This window comes from Carcharhinus amblyrhynchos, chromosome 2 (assembly GCF_965287045.1).
Source record: "Carcharhinus amblyrhynchos chromosome 2, sCarAmb.v2.hapA, whole genome shotgun sequence".
NCBI classification, from domain to species: Eukaryota; Metazoa; Chordata; class Chondrichthyes; order Carcharhiniformes; family Carcharhinidae; genus Carcharhinus; species Carcharhinus amblyrhynchos.
Window position 1 is genome coordinate 33,534,511 of NC_137325.1, and position 15,144 is coordinate 33,549,654.

The 15,144-nt window shown below is 43.6% G+C and overlaps 1 protein-coding gene across 2 annotated transcripts in view; it reads right to left on the bottom strand.

Moving 5' to 3' along the window:
* carmil1 (capping protein regulator and myosin 1 linker 1) overlaps positions 1-15,144 on the bottom strand; it is a 395,677-nt gene that overhangs the window by 102,818 nt on the left and 277,715 nt on the right. For both annotated transcript variants that reach the window (XM_080204317.1, XM_080204310.1), the window contains exons 23-24: positions 10,346-10,439; positions 817-915 (exon numbers count right to left, since the gene is read on the bottom strand). In XM_080204317.1, coding sequence (XP_080060443.1) covers positions 817-915; positions 10,346-10,439 — 193 coding nt within the window. The remainder of the gene's footprint in view (positions 1-816; positions 916-10,345; positions 10,440-15,144) is intronic.

Below are 15,144 nucleotides of genomic sequence, written 5' to 3' on the forward strand. Positions count from 1 at the left end.
CACGCAGACACGGGAAGAATGTGCAGACAATGACCCAAACCGGAAATCAAACCAGATCCCTAGTGCTGAGAGGCAGCAGGGTGAACCACTGTTCTGCCAAACTGACATTGAATAATAGGTGAACAAAATTTCATTAGTAATCCAACAAAACAGTATGCCTATGTTCCACTAAAATGGCAAACTCCGATTTTTAAACTTGAATTCTGCATTTTATCATTAAGCTACTGACTTGTCAAAGAGAAACCATCCATTAGTGAGATACAAGAACAATTCAAATATCAGTTGCAAAAGAAAATATGAGGTAACCAATTCTATTTTAGTGCATCAATTATAAACAGGTAATAGTAGGCAAGAGGGCCGATTTGGTTAGATAGCTAACATGTAGTTCGGAATAACACAAAGGGTGCCAGATTTGATTCCCATTCTGGTTAAGGCAGGCTTGGGATTTGCCTCCTTGTCCTGTCCCTGGCTAACACTACTGGAAAAATAAACAAGCCAAGAAAATGGCTTAGGATGAAACATTAGCAGGCAATAAACCAAGGACCTGGCTTCAGGCAGAGCACACATGAATGAATAAAATGAATGATATGCACAATGTGCATGGTCTTAGCAGGCTGTTAGAATGCATGCTTTTAACTAAATAACTGGATTAAATGTTCTTCAGTACTTTTAAGGTAGATTGACAGTCTGAAATGCAGTTGTAGCAAGCTGATAAAAGGGTTCATCAATCCAAGAAAAGAGCAGGGAATATTTTCAAATGTGCTTGCAGAATCTGAATTATTGACTGGCTGCAGTCATGTGTGACTGCCTCCTCACCTGCTGTGTAGTGCTGGTTACAATGCCCTGTTGTAACCTGTAGGCCTGTTCCTGCAGATACTTCCTGGTTTCATGATTTCGCAGTAGATAGTTCTCAATCTACAATGAAGACACAATTGAAGGCAATAATTAAAAAAGACCACTGCTTATTGTGTTATGAAGCATCAAAATATTCCAGGGGGGAAAAAGAATGAGAGATTAAGAAGAAAATGCAATTCCTTGTGTAACTGCATCGGAATAGTAAATGACTGGTTCAAATACCAACCTATCCTGCCAATATAATCAGGGGATCAATGCACAAGAACAATTCATTAACATCTAAAAGGACATATAAAGGATAAGGCAATTCTGTGAAACAGAGCTACTCAAATAAGGTGCTCCTCTTCAATGACATTTTAGGAACTAAACAGAGAAATACTAAGTACAACATCAGCAGAAACAGGTCTACATCAATTATAGTATTTGTTTACCAAGTAGTCCATATGCATTTCAGTCAGAAGATACAACTGCCATATCGCCAGCATGCTAGTATCTATTAGGATCAATTTAGTGATATACTATTGGTCAAATCTAAGGAACACATTTTGTCCTTGTCAACAGGAGAGGGAAAAATAAATCTGTGCTTTTCAAGTGACTTATTAAAGAATGCTTTGAGACTCCAGCTAAGGCTTGACGTGTATATAAGCACATAATTTTTATCTCAGTAGGGTGAAGTGTTGTCATGATTATCAAAAGTTTTGATGCCACACACACTAATCATATAAATATGTACACAAATGATATATTTATATTATGCAAGATTCGGAGTGGAGCACAATTATTAGGCCTTCATGAAAACAAAGAACTGCACAGGAACAAGCTCTCCAAACCTGAGCCGATCATGATGCCCTAACTGAATTAAAAAAAAAATTCTTCTGTCCTTACTTATGCCTCTATTCCCTCCGTATTCATGTACCCATGCAGATGCCTCTTAAATGTTGCCAATGTGCCTGCTTCCATTACCACCTCTATCAGCGTAGTCTAGGTACCCACCACTTTGCCTCAAAAACTTCCCCCCAACACATCTCCCTTAAACACATCCCTTCTTACCTTGAACCATGCCCTGTTGTAACTGATAGTTTCAATCTTGTAAAAGGCCTCTGACTATCCACCCTGTCTATGCCTCTCATAATTCTGTTGACCGCTATCAGGTCTCCCCTCAGCCTCCCTCTTTCCAGTGCAAACAATCCTAATTTATTCAGCCTTGCCTCATAACCAACATCCTCGAGGCCAGGCAACACCCTGATGAACTTTTTTGCACTCTCTCCAAAACTTCCACATCTTTCGGTAGTGTAGTGACCAGAACTGCATGTACTACCCCAAATGTAGCCTAACCAAGGTTTTGATTAGCAGCAACATGATTTCCCAACCCTTCTACTCAATGCCCTGGCTGATGAAGGCAAGCATGCCACATGCCTTCTTAATCACCTTGACCATCTGTGTGTTGCCACTTTTAGGGAACTGTGGACCCACATGCCCAAATCCCTCTGTACGTTAATGCTCCTAAGGGTTCTGCCATTTACAGTATAATTCACACCTAAATTTGATCCTCCAAAATGCATCACCTTGCATTTGTCAGGATTAAACTCCATCGGCCATTTCTGTGCCCAAGTCTCCAATCTATCTATATTTTGTTCCGCAAACTTGCTAATCAGATTTTACTTTGCAGAGATTGTAATATCATTCATTTAGATCAAATGATGTAGAATAAATATAATTACTACTCGGAGAAAACATCTTAGATCACAAGATGAAGAGCTAAAATTCTGGATGATCAACAGAAACACAAATGCCAAATCAGCCCAGAATGAGAACTGAGGAACAGAAGAAGAGTTGGATTTCCACGTGAAGATTAAATTGTACTGAAAAGGAAATAAAGGGGACCATTGTCTAAGGTGATCTAGTATTGTTAGATTTTTCAACTGGTGTTCCTGCCATGAGCAGGCAACTGCTTCAGTGGAAACCCTCAAATAGATCAGGTAAATGCAGCAAGTAAAATGAAAAGAACAGGGCAGCACACCTAGGCAGAGCAACCTTAACCTGATACTAATGGACACACTGGGTGAAATTTAGTGGTAGCAACATGGGTCCCACCCTCTGGTTGCGGAACCAGTGAGAAATCCTGTGTCGCCTTTCCACGAGATGCCCACCACTATTTCACGATAATCAGGCACTTAACAGGACAGTAGCTGGCCTCTCATTGGTATCAGTGGGTGCTATTCGGATTGGCGGTTGGTGACTAGTGAAGTGCCCCAGGGATCGGTGCTGGGGCCTCAGCTATTTACCATTTATATAGACGATTTGGAGGAGGGGGCTGAGTGTAGGGTGACAAAACTTGCTGATGACACAAAGATAAGTGGAAAAGCAAATTGTGCGGAGGGTGTGGAAAGTCTGCAGAGGGATCTAGATAGGCTAAGCGAGTGGGCGAGGACCTGGCAGATGGAGTACAATGTTAGCAAGTGTGAGGTTATCCACTTTGGCAAGAATAATAGTAGGAGGGACTACTATTTAAAGGGCGAAAAGCTGCAGCATGCTACGGTGCAGAGGGACCTGGGGGTCCTTGGGCATGACTCGCAAAAACCCAGCCTACAGGTGCAGCAGGTGATCAGGAAGGCAAATGGGATGCTGGCCTTTATAGCGAGGGGAATTGAATATCAAAGCAGGGAGATCTTGCTGCAACTGTACAGGGCACTGGTGAGGCCACAGCCAGAGTACTGTGTGCAGTTTTGGTCGCCGCACTTGCGCAAGGATATTTTGGCCTTGGAGGGAGTGCAGAGGAGGTTCACTAGGCTGATACCGGAGATGAGGGGGTTGAACTATGAAGAGAGGCTGAATAGACTGGGTTTGTACTCGTTGGAATTTACAAGGATGAGGGGGGATCTTATAGAGACGTATAAGATAATGAAGGGGATGGATAGGGTAGGGGTAGAGAGATTCTTCCCGCTCAGAAAGGACAGCAGGACTAGAGGGCACAGCCTCAAGATAAGTGGGGGGCAGTTTAGAATGGAGTTGAGGAGGAACTTCTTCACTCAAAGGGTGGTGGATCTCTGGAATTCTCTGCCCGTTGATGTGGTAGAGGCTACCTCGCTAAATATATTTAAGACACGAGTGGATAGGTTTTTGGTAGGCAAGGGGATTAAGGGTTATGGGGAGAAAGCGGGAAAGTGGAACTGAGCCACTTCAGATCAGCCATAATCTTATTGAATGGCGGGGCAGGCTTCAAGGGCTAGATGGCCTACTCCTACTTCTATTTCTTACGTTTATGTTCTTATTGAATTCAGGCCTCAATTGGACAGCTATCCTGTCATCTGCTCATCACCGAAAATCCTGCAGCACCAACAGTGTCACCAGGAGTGGTGGTTACTGCCAGTATTACACTGGTGCCTTTCCAGAGGATCATTAATCTGACATTTGGAGATAGATAACAGGGTATGCTGTGGGGCATGCTGGCCAGGTGGGGGAGGGAGCATTATATCAAGAGCAGGAGCTGGCTTCTTGCAGGCACCCCCTCTACTTGCGGAAGCTAGTTCCAACGAATGGGCAAAGAACTTACTTTTATTCATTCAGGGCCTACTGAGTGATAAGATTTGACTTACTCCCAGTGCCATGCGCTCATGAGTATCAGAGGGGTAAGATAATGGATGGCCCTAATTCGTAGGACACTGGGATCAGATCTGAAGCAGGATGGATAAGGTGAGCAAACTGGAAGTTTACAGGGTTGGGAACACCTTGCGAGGAGAATACTATTGCTCTGGGATAAGGGGAGGGGAGTGGGGAAAGGGGCAGATTTGGGTGTAAGTAGGCTTGGGTGATTAGCTTTTAGCTTAACTTAACCAATCTTGTATTGTATTCACTGTAATGCAGAAGCCATTTTGATACTAACACGTGGCTAAGCTAAAGCAGCAATGTGGTATTACTGCGGATGCTGGAATCGGAAACCAATCCATTTCTCTCAATGTTGGACAACGTATTTACCAAGAAAGGCTGAGATTTTCCAGTATGTTCTATCTTGGTTAAGCAATTTTGTATTCTGCATTTAACGCATGTATTAATCAAGTTACTGTATTAAAATAGTAACAGTCAGATGATTCAATAAATAATGATGCTTAGTTGAGCTACAATTATTGATTTAAAATCATATTAGTAAGACTGGATTTTCATTGCAAACTTAAGTTCAATCATTGTCTGTCTCCACGTATGCATGAGAAAATATGGTTTTGGATATGCTGTTCCAGCAGTGAAGCTTTTGGATTCCTGATAATGGTCCCTGAGAAGGATACATGATGACCATTCAAAGTTCATATTAATGAATAGAGAAATTGTTTTAAGATCAGATAGAGACACATTATGGAACAATACCGCTGTACTCTTGGTTTGAGACATTGAAGCCATGTGGCTACTGTGATTAAGAACCAATTAAATTAATCTAGCAATAGCAAGAGCCAAGTATTAAACTGGAAAGCGTCTGACTCTGTCATGGAGCTTTGGTCACTCAGGAGCTTAAAAGCTTGGGTTTTGTAAGGTTTAATTAGTAGTCAAGTAGTCTCAAGGCAAGAGCTAATGTGCATCTCTGCAAGAGGGATTGTACCTAAAACAGAGTATTGAGATGGTTACAATGGACTGAACACTCAGATGTTGCTGTCAAAGTCATTGTATTCCAGTTGTCAAGTATACCCTTTTCCTTTAATACATATTTTAAAGTTACTACCCAGAGAGTTCAGTTTTTGCCTTAATTGGTTAAGATTTACCAAAACCAAAGTAAATTAAGTCACTTGCAAATAGGGGTTACTGAAATTAATTGTGTTGCAGATTTCAGAACCTCAGTAAAATCAGATAAGTTCTTGTGGGTAGGTGACAAGTGCACTTGGACTGGTTTTATACTAGTGGGGGAAAGAGGGAGAAGTGGAGCACTAGCATGAATTATGAGAGAAGAAACAAGGGGTAGAGAAGAAGGAGCAAGACAGAATGAAATGTTGCTCAGAAATAGGAGCCCTCAGAAGGGAAAGTGCAAGGCATATTTGGAGGCAAAATATTTTGGATGCTGGAAGCTGAAACAATAGCATAAAAGGCTGGAAAATTTCAGCAGGTCTGACAGCACCTGTGGAGAGAGAATACAGCCAACGTTTCAAGTCTGAATGACCTTTTGTCACCCAATGTTTTGAGACCGAATGACCCTTAGTCAGGGTTGTTTTTGTTGCATACTTGGAGGAATTTGGGTACATGGACAGAGCATGTTAAAAACAAAGTTGCTGAGCATTAGACAAACACTGCAAAACGCGACAATGATTTTGTTACACTAACACAAATCTAGCTTTAACAAGGGAAGCATTGGAAATGCAGCAACCCTGGCTACATAGCAATCAGGGTACATATGGAAGGAAAATGAGTGGGATGGCAACATTGATCAATGATCACAGAATGGGATTTTTTTTGTAGTGTTTAAAAACACACTGAGCGGGATTATTTCAATTGTTAACCTGCATTTCTGGATAATTTTCAAGTTTTTAGGTGCAAAAACTAACTGAATTAACAGGACTTGCATAAGAACATAAGAAATAGGAGCAGGAGGAGGCCATCTAGCCCTTAGAGCCTGCCCCGCCATTCAATAAGATCATGGCTGATCTGTCGCTGCTCAGTTTCACTTTCCCGCTTTCTCCCCATAACCCTTAATCCCCTCTCTTATCAAAAACCCATCAACCCGCGTCTTAAAAATATTTAGCGAGGCAGCCTCCACCACTTCAACGGGCAGAGAATTCCAGAGATTCACCACTCTTTGAGTGAAGAAGTTCCTCCTCAACTCCGTTCTAAACCGCCCCCCCTTTATCTTGAGGCTGTGCCCCCTAGTCCTACTGTCTTTTTTGAGCGGGAAGAGTCTCTCCACCTCTATCCTATCCATCCCATTCATCATCTTATACGTCTCAATGAGATCTCCCCTTATTCTTCTAAACTCTAACGAGTACAAGCCCAGTTTATTCAGCCTCTCCTCATAGCTCAATCCCCTCAACTCCGGTATCAGCCTAGTAAACCTCCTCTGCACTCCCTCCAAGGCCAAAATATCTTTGCGCAGGTGCGGCGCCCAAAACTGCACACAGTACTCCAGCTGCGGCCTCACCAATGCCCTATACAGCTGCAGCAAGACCTCCCTACTTTTATATTCAATCCCCCTCGCTATGAAGGCCAGCATCCCATTCGCCTTCCTGACCACCTGCTGCACCTGCAAGCTGGGTTTTTGCGACTCTGGGCTACTGCCTGAACCGAGTGCAGACGGGCGTAGGGTTGACAGGATTAAGGAAGTGAATGGGTGGCTCAGGGATTGGTGTGGGAGGAATGGGTTTGAATTTATGGGGCATTGGCACCAGTATTGGGGTAGGTGGGACCTGTTCAGGTGGGATGGGGTTGGTCTGAACCGTGCTGGGACCAGAGTGCTGGCGAATCGAGTAAAGAGGACTGTAGACAGGGCTTTAAACTGATTGGGGGGGGGGGGGGGGGGGGGGGGGGTGCGAGGATAGGTGATGTTACGAGGTCTAAAGTTAAGGAGAGGGTACAGGTAAGGGAAGAGGCCGAGGATGTCCCAATAATAGAGGGAGTAGGGGGCGTGAGTATGGTTGGTGGCGTTACGGCAAATAGGGTCCAGGTGAAGGCTGGGATGAAAGCGCTTTATCTGAATGCACGAAGCATTCGGAATAAAGTGGATGAGCTGGTGGCGCAGATCGACACAAATGGATACGATCTGGTGGCCATTACACAGACGTGGCTGCAGGGTGACAGGGACTGGGAGATGAATGTACAGGGCTATCAAGTGTTTAGGAAGGATAGGCAGGAGGGAAAAGGGGGGGGCGTAGCTCTGCTGATTAAGGATAGCACCACGGTGGTAACAAGGGATGATATTGGAGCCAAGGAGCAGAGGGTGGAATCGTTGTGGGTGGAGATTAGGAACAGCAAAGGAAGGAAGACGCTGGTGGGTGTCGTCTATAGGCCCCCGAATAATGATCTGGAGGTGGGGCGGGCTGTTAATGCGCAAATAAGTGCGGCGTGCAGGAATGGGACGGCCGTAGTTATGGGGGATTTCAATCTGCATATTGATTGGTCGACCCATGTTGGACGCGGGGGGCTCGAGGAAGAGTTCCTGGAATGCTGCCGGGATAGTTTCCTCGAACAGCGTGTGTTGGAGCCGACGAGGGAGCGAGCTATCTTGGATCAGGTGCTATGTAGTGAGGCGGGTAGAATTAGGGACCTTGTGGTGAAGGATCCTCTTGGGGAGAGTGATCATTGTATGGTGGAGTTTCTGGTGCAGATGGAGGAGGAGAAAGTGGGTTCCCGGACACGCGTCCTCTGTTTGAATAGAGGGGAGTACGGTAGGATGAGAGAAGAATTGGCGAATGTGGACTGGGGGAGCGCGTTGGAGGGAGGGTCTGTTGAGGAGCAGTGGAGGATCTTTAAGGAGATCTTTCTTGGTGCTCAGCGGAAATTTATTCCGATGGTCAAAAAGGATAGTAGGAAGAGAGGTAATAAGCCGTGGATAACGAAGGAGGTGAAGGAAAGTGTTAAATTAAAAGCAGAGGAATTTAGAGTAGCTAAGAGCAGTGGGCGAGAAGAGGATTGGGAGAGGTTTAAATGTCAACAAAGATTGACAAAGAAGTTGATAAAGAAGGGTAGGAGAAACTATGAAGCTGGGCTAGTGCTTAATATAAAAAAGGATAGCAAGAGTTTTTATAAATATATAAAAAGGAAGAGGCTGGCTAGGGTGAACGTTGGTCCTTTAGAGGATGAGAAAGGGGACCTAGTGGTAGGGAATGAGGATATGGCTAAGGTATTGAATAACTTTTTTGTTTCTGTCTTCACGGAGGAGGACGCGAATAATTTGCCGGGTGTTAGCGATGGAAAGGTGGTAGGACTGGAGGGTCTTAATGACGTTACTGTTAGTAGAGAGGCGGTGCTCGACAGACTGGAGGGGCTGATTGTGAACAAGTCCCCAGGACCGGATGGAATGCATCCGAGGGTTCTGAAAGAAATGGCGGAGGTTATAGTGGATGCCTTGGTGGTTATTTTCCAGACGTCGCTGGATTCCGGGGAAGTGCCGGAGGATTGGAAAACGGCTAATGTTACGCCGTTGTTTAAGAAGGGTGCCAGGCAAAAGGCGGGGAATTATAGGCCGGTTAGTTTAACGTCTGTGGTAGGTAAAATGTTAGAATCTGTCATTAAGGAGGAAATTGCGAGGCATCTTGAAGGGAATTGCTTGATAGAGCAGACGCAGCACGGTTTCATTAAAGGGAAGTCGTGTCTGACAAATTTACTGGAGTTCTATGAGGATGTGTCTAGGGCGGTGGATAGAGGAGAGCCGGTGGATGTGGTCTTTCTAGATTTTCAGAAGGCGTTTGACAAAGTACCTCACAAGAGGTTATTGCAGAAGGTCGAGGGACATGGAGTTGGGGGTAGGGTGTTAGCGTGGATAGAGGATTGGTTGTCAAATAGGAGGCAGAGAGTGGGGGTCAACGGGTGCTATTCGGATTGGCGGATGGTGACTAGTGGAGTGCCCCAGGGGTCGGTGCTGGGGCCTCAGCTTTTTACCATTTATATAGATGATCTGGAGGAGGGAACCGAGTGTAGGGTGTTGAAATTTGCTGATGACACCAAGATTGGGGGAACGGCAAATTGTGCGGAGGGTGTGGAGAGTCTGCAGAAGGATCTAGATAGGCTGGGCGAATGGGCCAGGAAATGGCAAATGGAATTTAATGTTGGCAAGTGTGAGGTGGTCCACTTTGGTAGGAAGAAAGGTAGGAAGGACTATTACTTACGGGGCGAAAAACTGCAGCAGGTGACGGTGCAGAGGGACCTCGGGGTCCTTGTATAACCACCTTGTCGGTTCTACTTTTTAATTCCATTCCCAAAAGTTGCTGCTGTCAAGATTCTCTTCATAAATTGAGAAAATTAAATGTAATACTTTGCTGGGCAGAAGTTTCTGTACCTGCTTTTGACAATACTTACCCAAGGCATAATGTTCCTTCAATATACATCACTGAGCTTTATATTCAAAACACTTAATGGTGACCATGATATTCCAATCAAATTACAGTTTCCATTGGTCAAGCTTCCAATTTTACACGAACGCTATCATCGCTTGTTGAATCTTTGCAAACTGCTATCCTTGTCACATTATTTTCATCAAAGCCAGGATTTTCCTGCCCCCCCCCACCCCCCGTCTCCAAACTACCCAAAAGGTAGGTTTGCCAGTGGTGGAGACAGCCATTGGCCCCTGAAGCCAATGGCCATTTTCACTGCTTGCCACCTGTACCACCAGGGAGCCCATGTGGGAGTTGTTGGTAGAACTTAAGATCTACCAGCAGGAAAGGCTGGAAAATGCTGGTCCATATTTTTCTGTGGGAAAGACTGTGAACCACAGGGCAATATTTTACTTGTCAAGATTACCAAATCAAATGATGAGTGGGATGAAACTGTTTGGCAAACAGAAGGAAATGTGAGGATATTCTACCTTTTGCAGTGCTTCCTCTGTTTTTTCTGGATTAGCCTTCAATGCTTGTGAGGCATCATTGACAGGAATAGGCATAAACCTTAGTGTATAGTTCCTGTAAACCAAAAACAGAATTATTATCAATCCATCTCTTTACATTGCATTCTTCTGAGTGATAAATATAGTCAAATCCAGATGAATGCATGTATAACTGAGTGGTAAGCCTCTCCTTAATGGCAGCTCATTGACCTTTGTCAGAAGATGCATTCAAGCTCCAAACCAGCCCTTAAGACAGCCCACCATCAGTGTGGCATTGAGGGAAGACTGCATTATCAGACTGGCCATCTTTTGGATGAGATGTTTGAAACAAAGCCTAAACTATTTGCTCATATTTTAGAACGGTTTTGCCTGGTGCCCTGGCCAACATTTAATCCTCAATCAACTAAAATATCTGGTCATTCATTTCATTTTTGCTTGAGGGTCCTCGGTGTGTAAATTTAGCTGTCGCATTTGCCTACATAACAGTGACTATTCAAAATCCATGCATTAGTTATAAACTGCTTTGACACAAGTGTGAAAGGGGCTATATAATAAAAGGCATTTTTTTTCTTAATCTGCTTGTAAACCAGCATATTTTCACAAAGCTCTTGACACGTAAAGAAATGTTGCACTAGCACAAATAATTCTAGATAAAATATAACAAGATCCAAAACTCCCTTTCTTGGAATGAAAGTCTGTAGTCTGAAGTAGAGGTTCTGAATTAAGTCTGAGAAATTTCAGTTCAGTTTTCAGCACATAAGTATTATCTATATAATTAAATAATTGAATAAATTGGATAACATTATAGTATAATCATAGCAATGGGCGTTGGTTTACATACTCCTGATTTTAACTTTGGGAGCCTTGCCTTCAGCTGCGCAGATTCTGAGCTCTGGCATTTTCTCCCTAAACCTCTCCTTCCTGTAGGACACTCTGAAAACCTACCCCTTTGACTAAGCTTTTGGTCATGGCTCTAAAATCTCATGTGGCTTGGTGCCATATTTAATTTTATGCTTCTGTAAACTGCCTTACAATGTTTATTAAGATAAAGTTAAAGGGATGCAAGACCATAAGACAATAAGGTATAGGGGCAGAATTAGGCCGATCGGTCCATCAGGGCTGCTCAGCCGTTCGATCATGGCTGATACATTTCTCAAATCCATTCTCCCACTTTTCCCCAATAACCATTGAACCCTTTAGCAATTTAGAACCTAACGATCTCTGTCTTAAATACACTCAATGATCTGGCCCCCACAGCCTTCTGTGGTAATGAATTCCATAGATTCACCACCCTCTGGCTGAAGAAACTCCCCCTCATCTCAGTTCTGAAAGGCTGTCCCTTTATTTAATAACTCAGGAAGCCTGACTGGAAAAGGAACATAGTTTATTTACAGAATGCAAAGTAAAACCACCACCTTGGGATACATACTCTAGTCCTACCTGGGACAGGTAGTTCAGTAGGCCCAGTCCCAGGTTTGCCTTATAAAAAGGCTTAGGTAACAAGTTTCAGCTGGGCTAGCCATTGCCTGTTGCTAGGGAAACTGACACTCAACAAGCCTCACAAGGAGGTCAATCGGTGATTCCTCGGGAACCTCTTGGGGGTTCACATTACATAATTCCAATCTGTTGGTGTTGGGTGGGGCAGAAATTTCAAATCACTTCTGTGTGAATCATTTTCTATGGTCAGGATACCTGGGCAATTCAAGAGGAAGTTGTCAGTGAGATGCACCCAGGCCACACAAACACAGACATATACTTAGAATAAGATTCCCAGAATTCTTAAATGTACGTGAATTAACGTAACTTACAAATGATGATCATAAGCAGTCTACATATTTTAGTTTCCTATCACATGTTCACCAACCATCAGGACCCAATTTCTGAATGTACATTGTCAATTTGTGTCCACTATCTGTCTTCACAATGTGCAATATCCCTGTCAGGAGCATTTGAAAGATTTGCCCTCATTTACAGGGAGTTTAAAATAAGGAACTGGAGGAAGTCTCAAAACTTATCATTCTTAACATATAACCAAAAAGGGCTTCCAGCTACGAACAGAATTGAGGGATTAGGACCATTGAAAATTTTAATCTTCCAAAACTCCTGACACAAATCAAAATAGGCAAGATTTTCTTACATGCAAATTGCTCGTCAAATGATGATCAAAGTTCACCTTGATCATCTCTACGTTGTGTTCTGGAAAGCAGTTGATGAATCAGAGTAAGCAATCTCCATCAATTATAACAGACCCAAATGTGACATAAGGAACCTCTCTGTGATCAACAACTTTGGGAACCTTAGGTCCAAAGTCACTTTTTTTTCTCCTGAGCATGTTACTCTCACGTCACATCTCAAATTAAATAAATGCTACCCCAAAATGTCATTTTCTGAAGGTAATCATTTTAATTTACATTTGATTGAATCAATACTATCTTTTCCCATCATCTTCCTAGGAAAAGTTTGTTCTACAGATTAACCACTTGCTCATTGAAATATTGGCTCATACTGTGCCATAAGCGACAAAGGAAAGTCTTTTGTGTTCACTCTGCATCCAGTTGCCCAGAGGGCTTGCCTAGGGTGATGTCAATTCTTCTGGAGTCTGATTGAACTCAGCACCCTCACCAGCAGATCTATTGCACTGAGCACGGAAACTGTTCAATCAAACTGAAGAATGTTCAGAGATATTACAGCAGGAAGTAAAAATCAGAAGATATGAATTACATGTAAAGTATTATTCAAAAACTGAATGAAGCACACAGGATAAAGGCAAAGACATTAAAAAAACAAAAACTGAACATTAACAATTGATAAACTGCAGCATTAATTATCTTATAAAAATCCACACTTCTAAAATTATTTTTTTCAGTACCAGAGAAGTTGTTCAGCAGTAATTATGAGTTAGCATGCTGCGAATACACAGTTACTCCTGATTGAGGAAGGTTTAAGATTTTACTCAGTCTTTAGTGTGATAATGGTGCTTTCAGCCTAAATTCATGCCTTAATAGCGACTTCTGAACCAGTTCCATTGGCAAAGACAGCAACAGTTCATTTTACGGAGCAGCAGGCTGTTAGTGATAGCAACTTCTACAATTTTCACAATTAACTGTGGATGCAAGGATCTGTCGTCACTTAGTTTCATCTGGTAATAAAGTTGAGCACTATAAAAGCTTTGCCATTACTTGTACAGCAAAATCTGTGGCAATGCTTCCGCAGATTAGTTTTTAAACTTACTCCTGCTTCAAGCACAGGCAGTGTCTTTTTTTAAGTTCTGAACAAGGTGAAAAAGCTTGTCATAGTCTGCATTATCTAGGATCTTTAGAATCCTGTAAAAAGCAACTCTGTCACTTTTCGATTTTCTCTTTTCTAGTGGCTATATCCCAATTTACATAATCATTCTTACTTAGCTGCCATCCTGTGTATTCTAACAGCCAGAGCTTAAAAAAATGCAGCTTTCTATTACTTAATTCCACTACCCTAGGGATAAATTGACTTAGGAAATTAGGTCATGTCATTTGTCAGAATGCAGGGGCTTTCTTTTAGGTGCTAATTAAATTTAGAACTCAGAAATGCGCTAAATATTTTAGTCAAATTTGAATCAATTAGGCAGTCACGTCAGGCACAGAATTTAATCGAAAGGAGTCAGCTTTACAATCTAAAGAAAGAAACTATTTTGCTGAAAGGTTTGGAAATATGTGGATCAGACAGCCAGTGTGGGCAGTGATACAAGGAGGCACTAAACAGATTTTTGTCAACAAATGGGATTCAGGATTTGAATGCACTATGAAAATATTCTGGGCTGACTCTCCCAAAAAAATTCTAAATTTGCAGGAAAACTGGAGTAATTTACGTTGTTTTTTCCCCCCAGTGGGAGCTCAGAGTAGAATTTCCCATATTCTGTGTAACACAGAGGTCATCAGCATGAATATCATTAAATCTCAGGGGGTGGGGCCTATTCACGCTGGAGAAGCTGGCCTCTGCGCATGTGCAGTGGTGCCAAATCAGTCTCTCAATAGCGGGCCAGCCCGTGTGCCCAGTAGTGCTGCCCTCCCCCCAAACCCTTCCACGGCCCAATTGTGGCCCTCTGTCCATTTGCAGGCTAGCCCTGAATCCATCCCCTCCCCCTGACCAGCCCATGCCAATCCGCACCCTCCCCCACCTCCCGCCTGACCACCAACCTCCCCCACCCCGATCACTGGCCTCCCACCAGCCCCAGCTGGATCACAATGTAAGGTGGAAACAGGACCCCTCCCCGATCCCCACCCCCTAGACACCACCCTGTCCAAGGTGCTCCCTGGGCATGGGTACTTTGCCCCTTGGGCACTGCCAAGTGGCACAGGCTGGCACTGTCAGGGTGCCCATGCTCAGGGGGCAACCCCCCCTTTCCCCATTACCTGACCCTTTGGAGGGGTCACAATCGCTTCCCCCCGCTTAATTCCAGCAGGGTCATCCTACTAGTTCCTCAAAAGTGGGTAGTATAGTATTCCCCACTAGAGTGAAACACTCTGGCAGGATGGGAGGTGCTAGAGGGCCCAGAGAATTCAGTCCTGGGCCCACTAATTGCATTTAAATAGTATTTTACATACTAGCCCTGCCTCCCAGCCGATTTCTGGCACTGTGCAGACATTGCTGGAAATCTATGTCTAGGAGATGCAAGCGTGGCGCAAACACTCATGGGAATCCCGCGAATCAGCCAATGCATGATTTTCATCGCCCGCTGCGCTAATTTTTAGCACGGCAGGATGGGAGAGTCACCTTTTTAAACCAAGTGTCTTTGGTCTGAA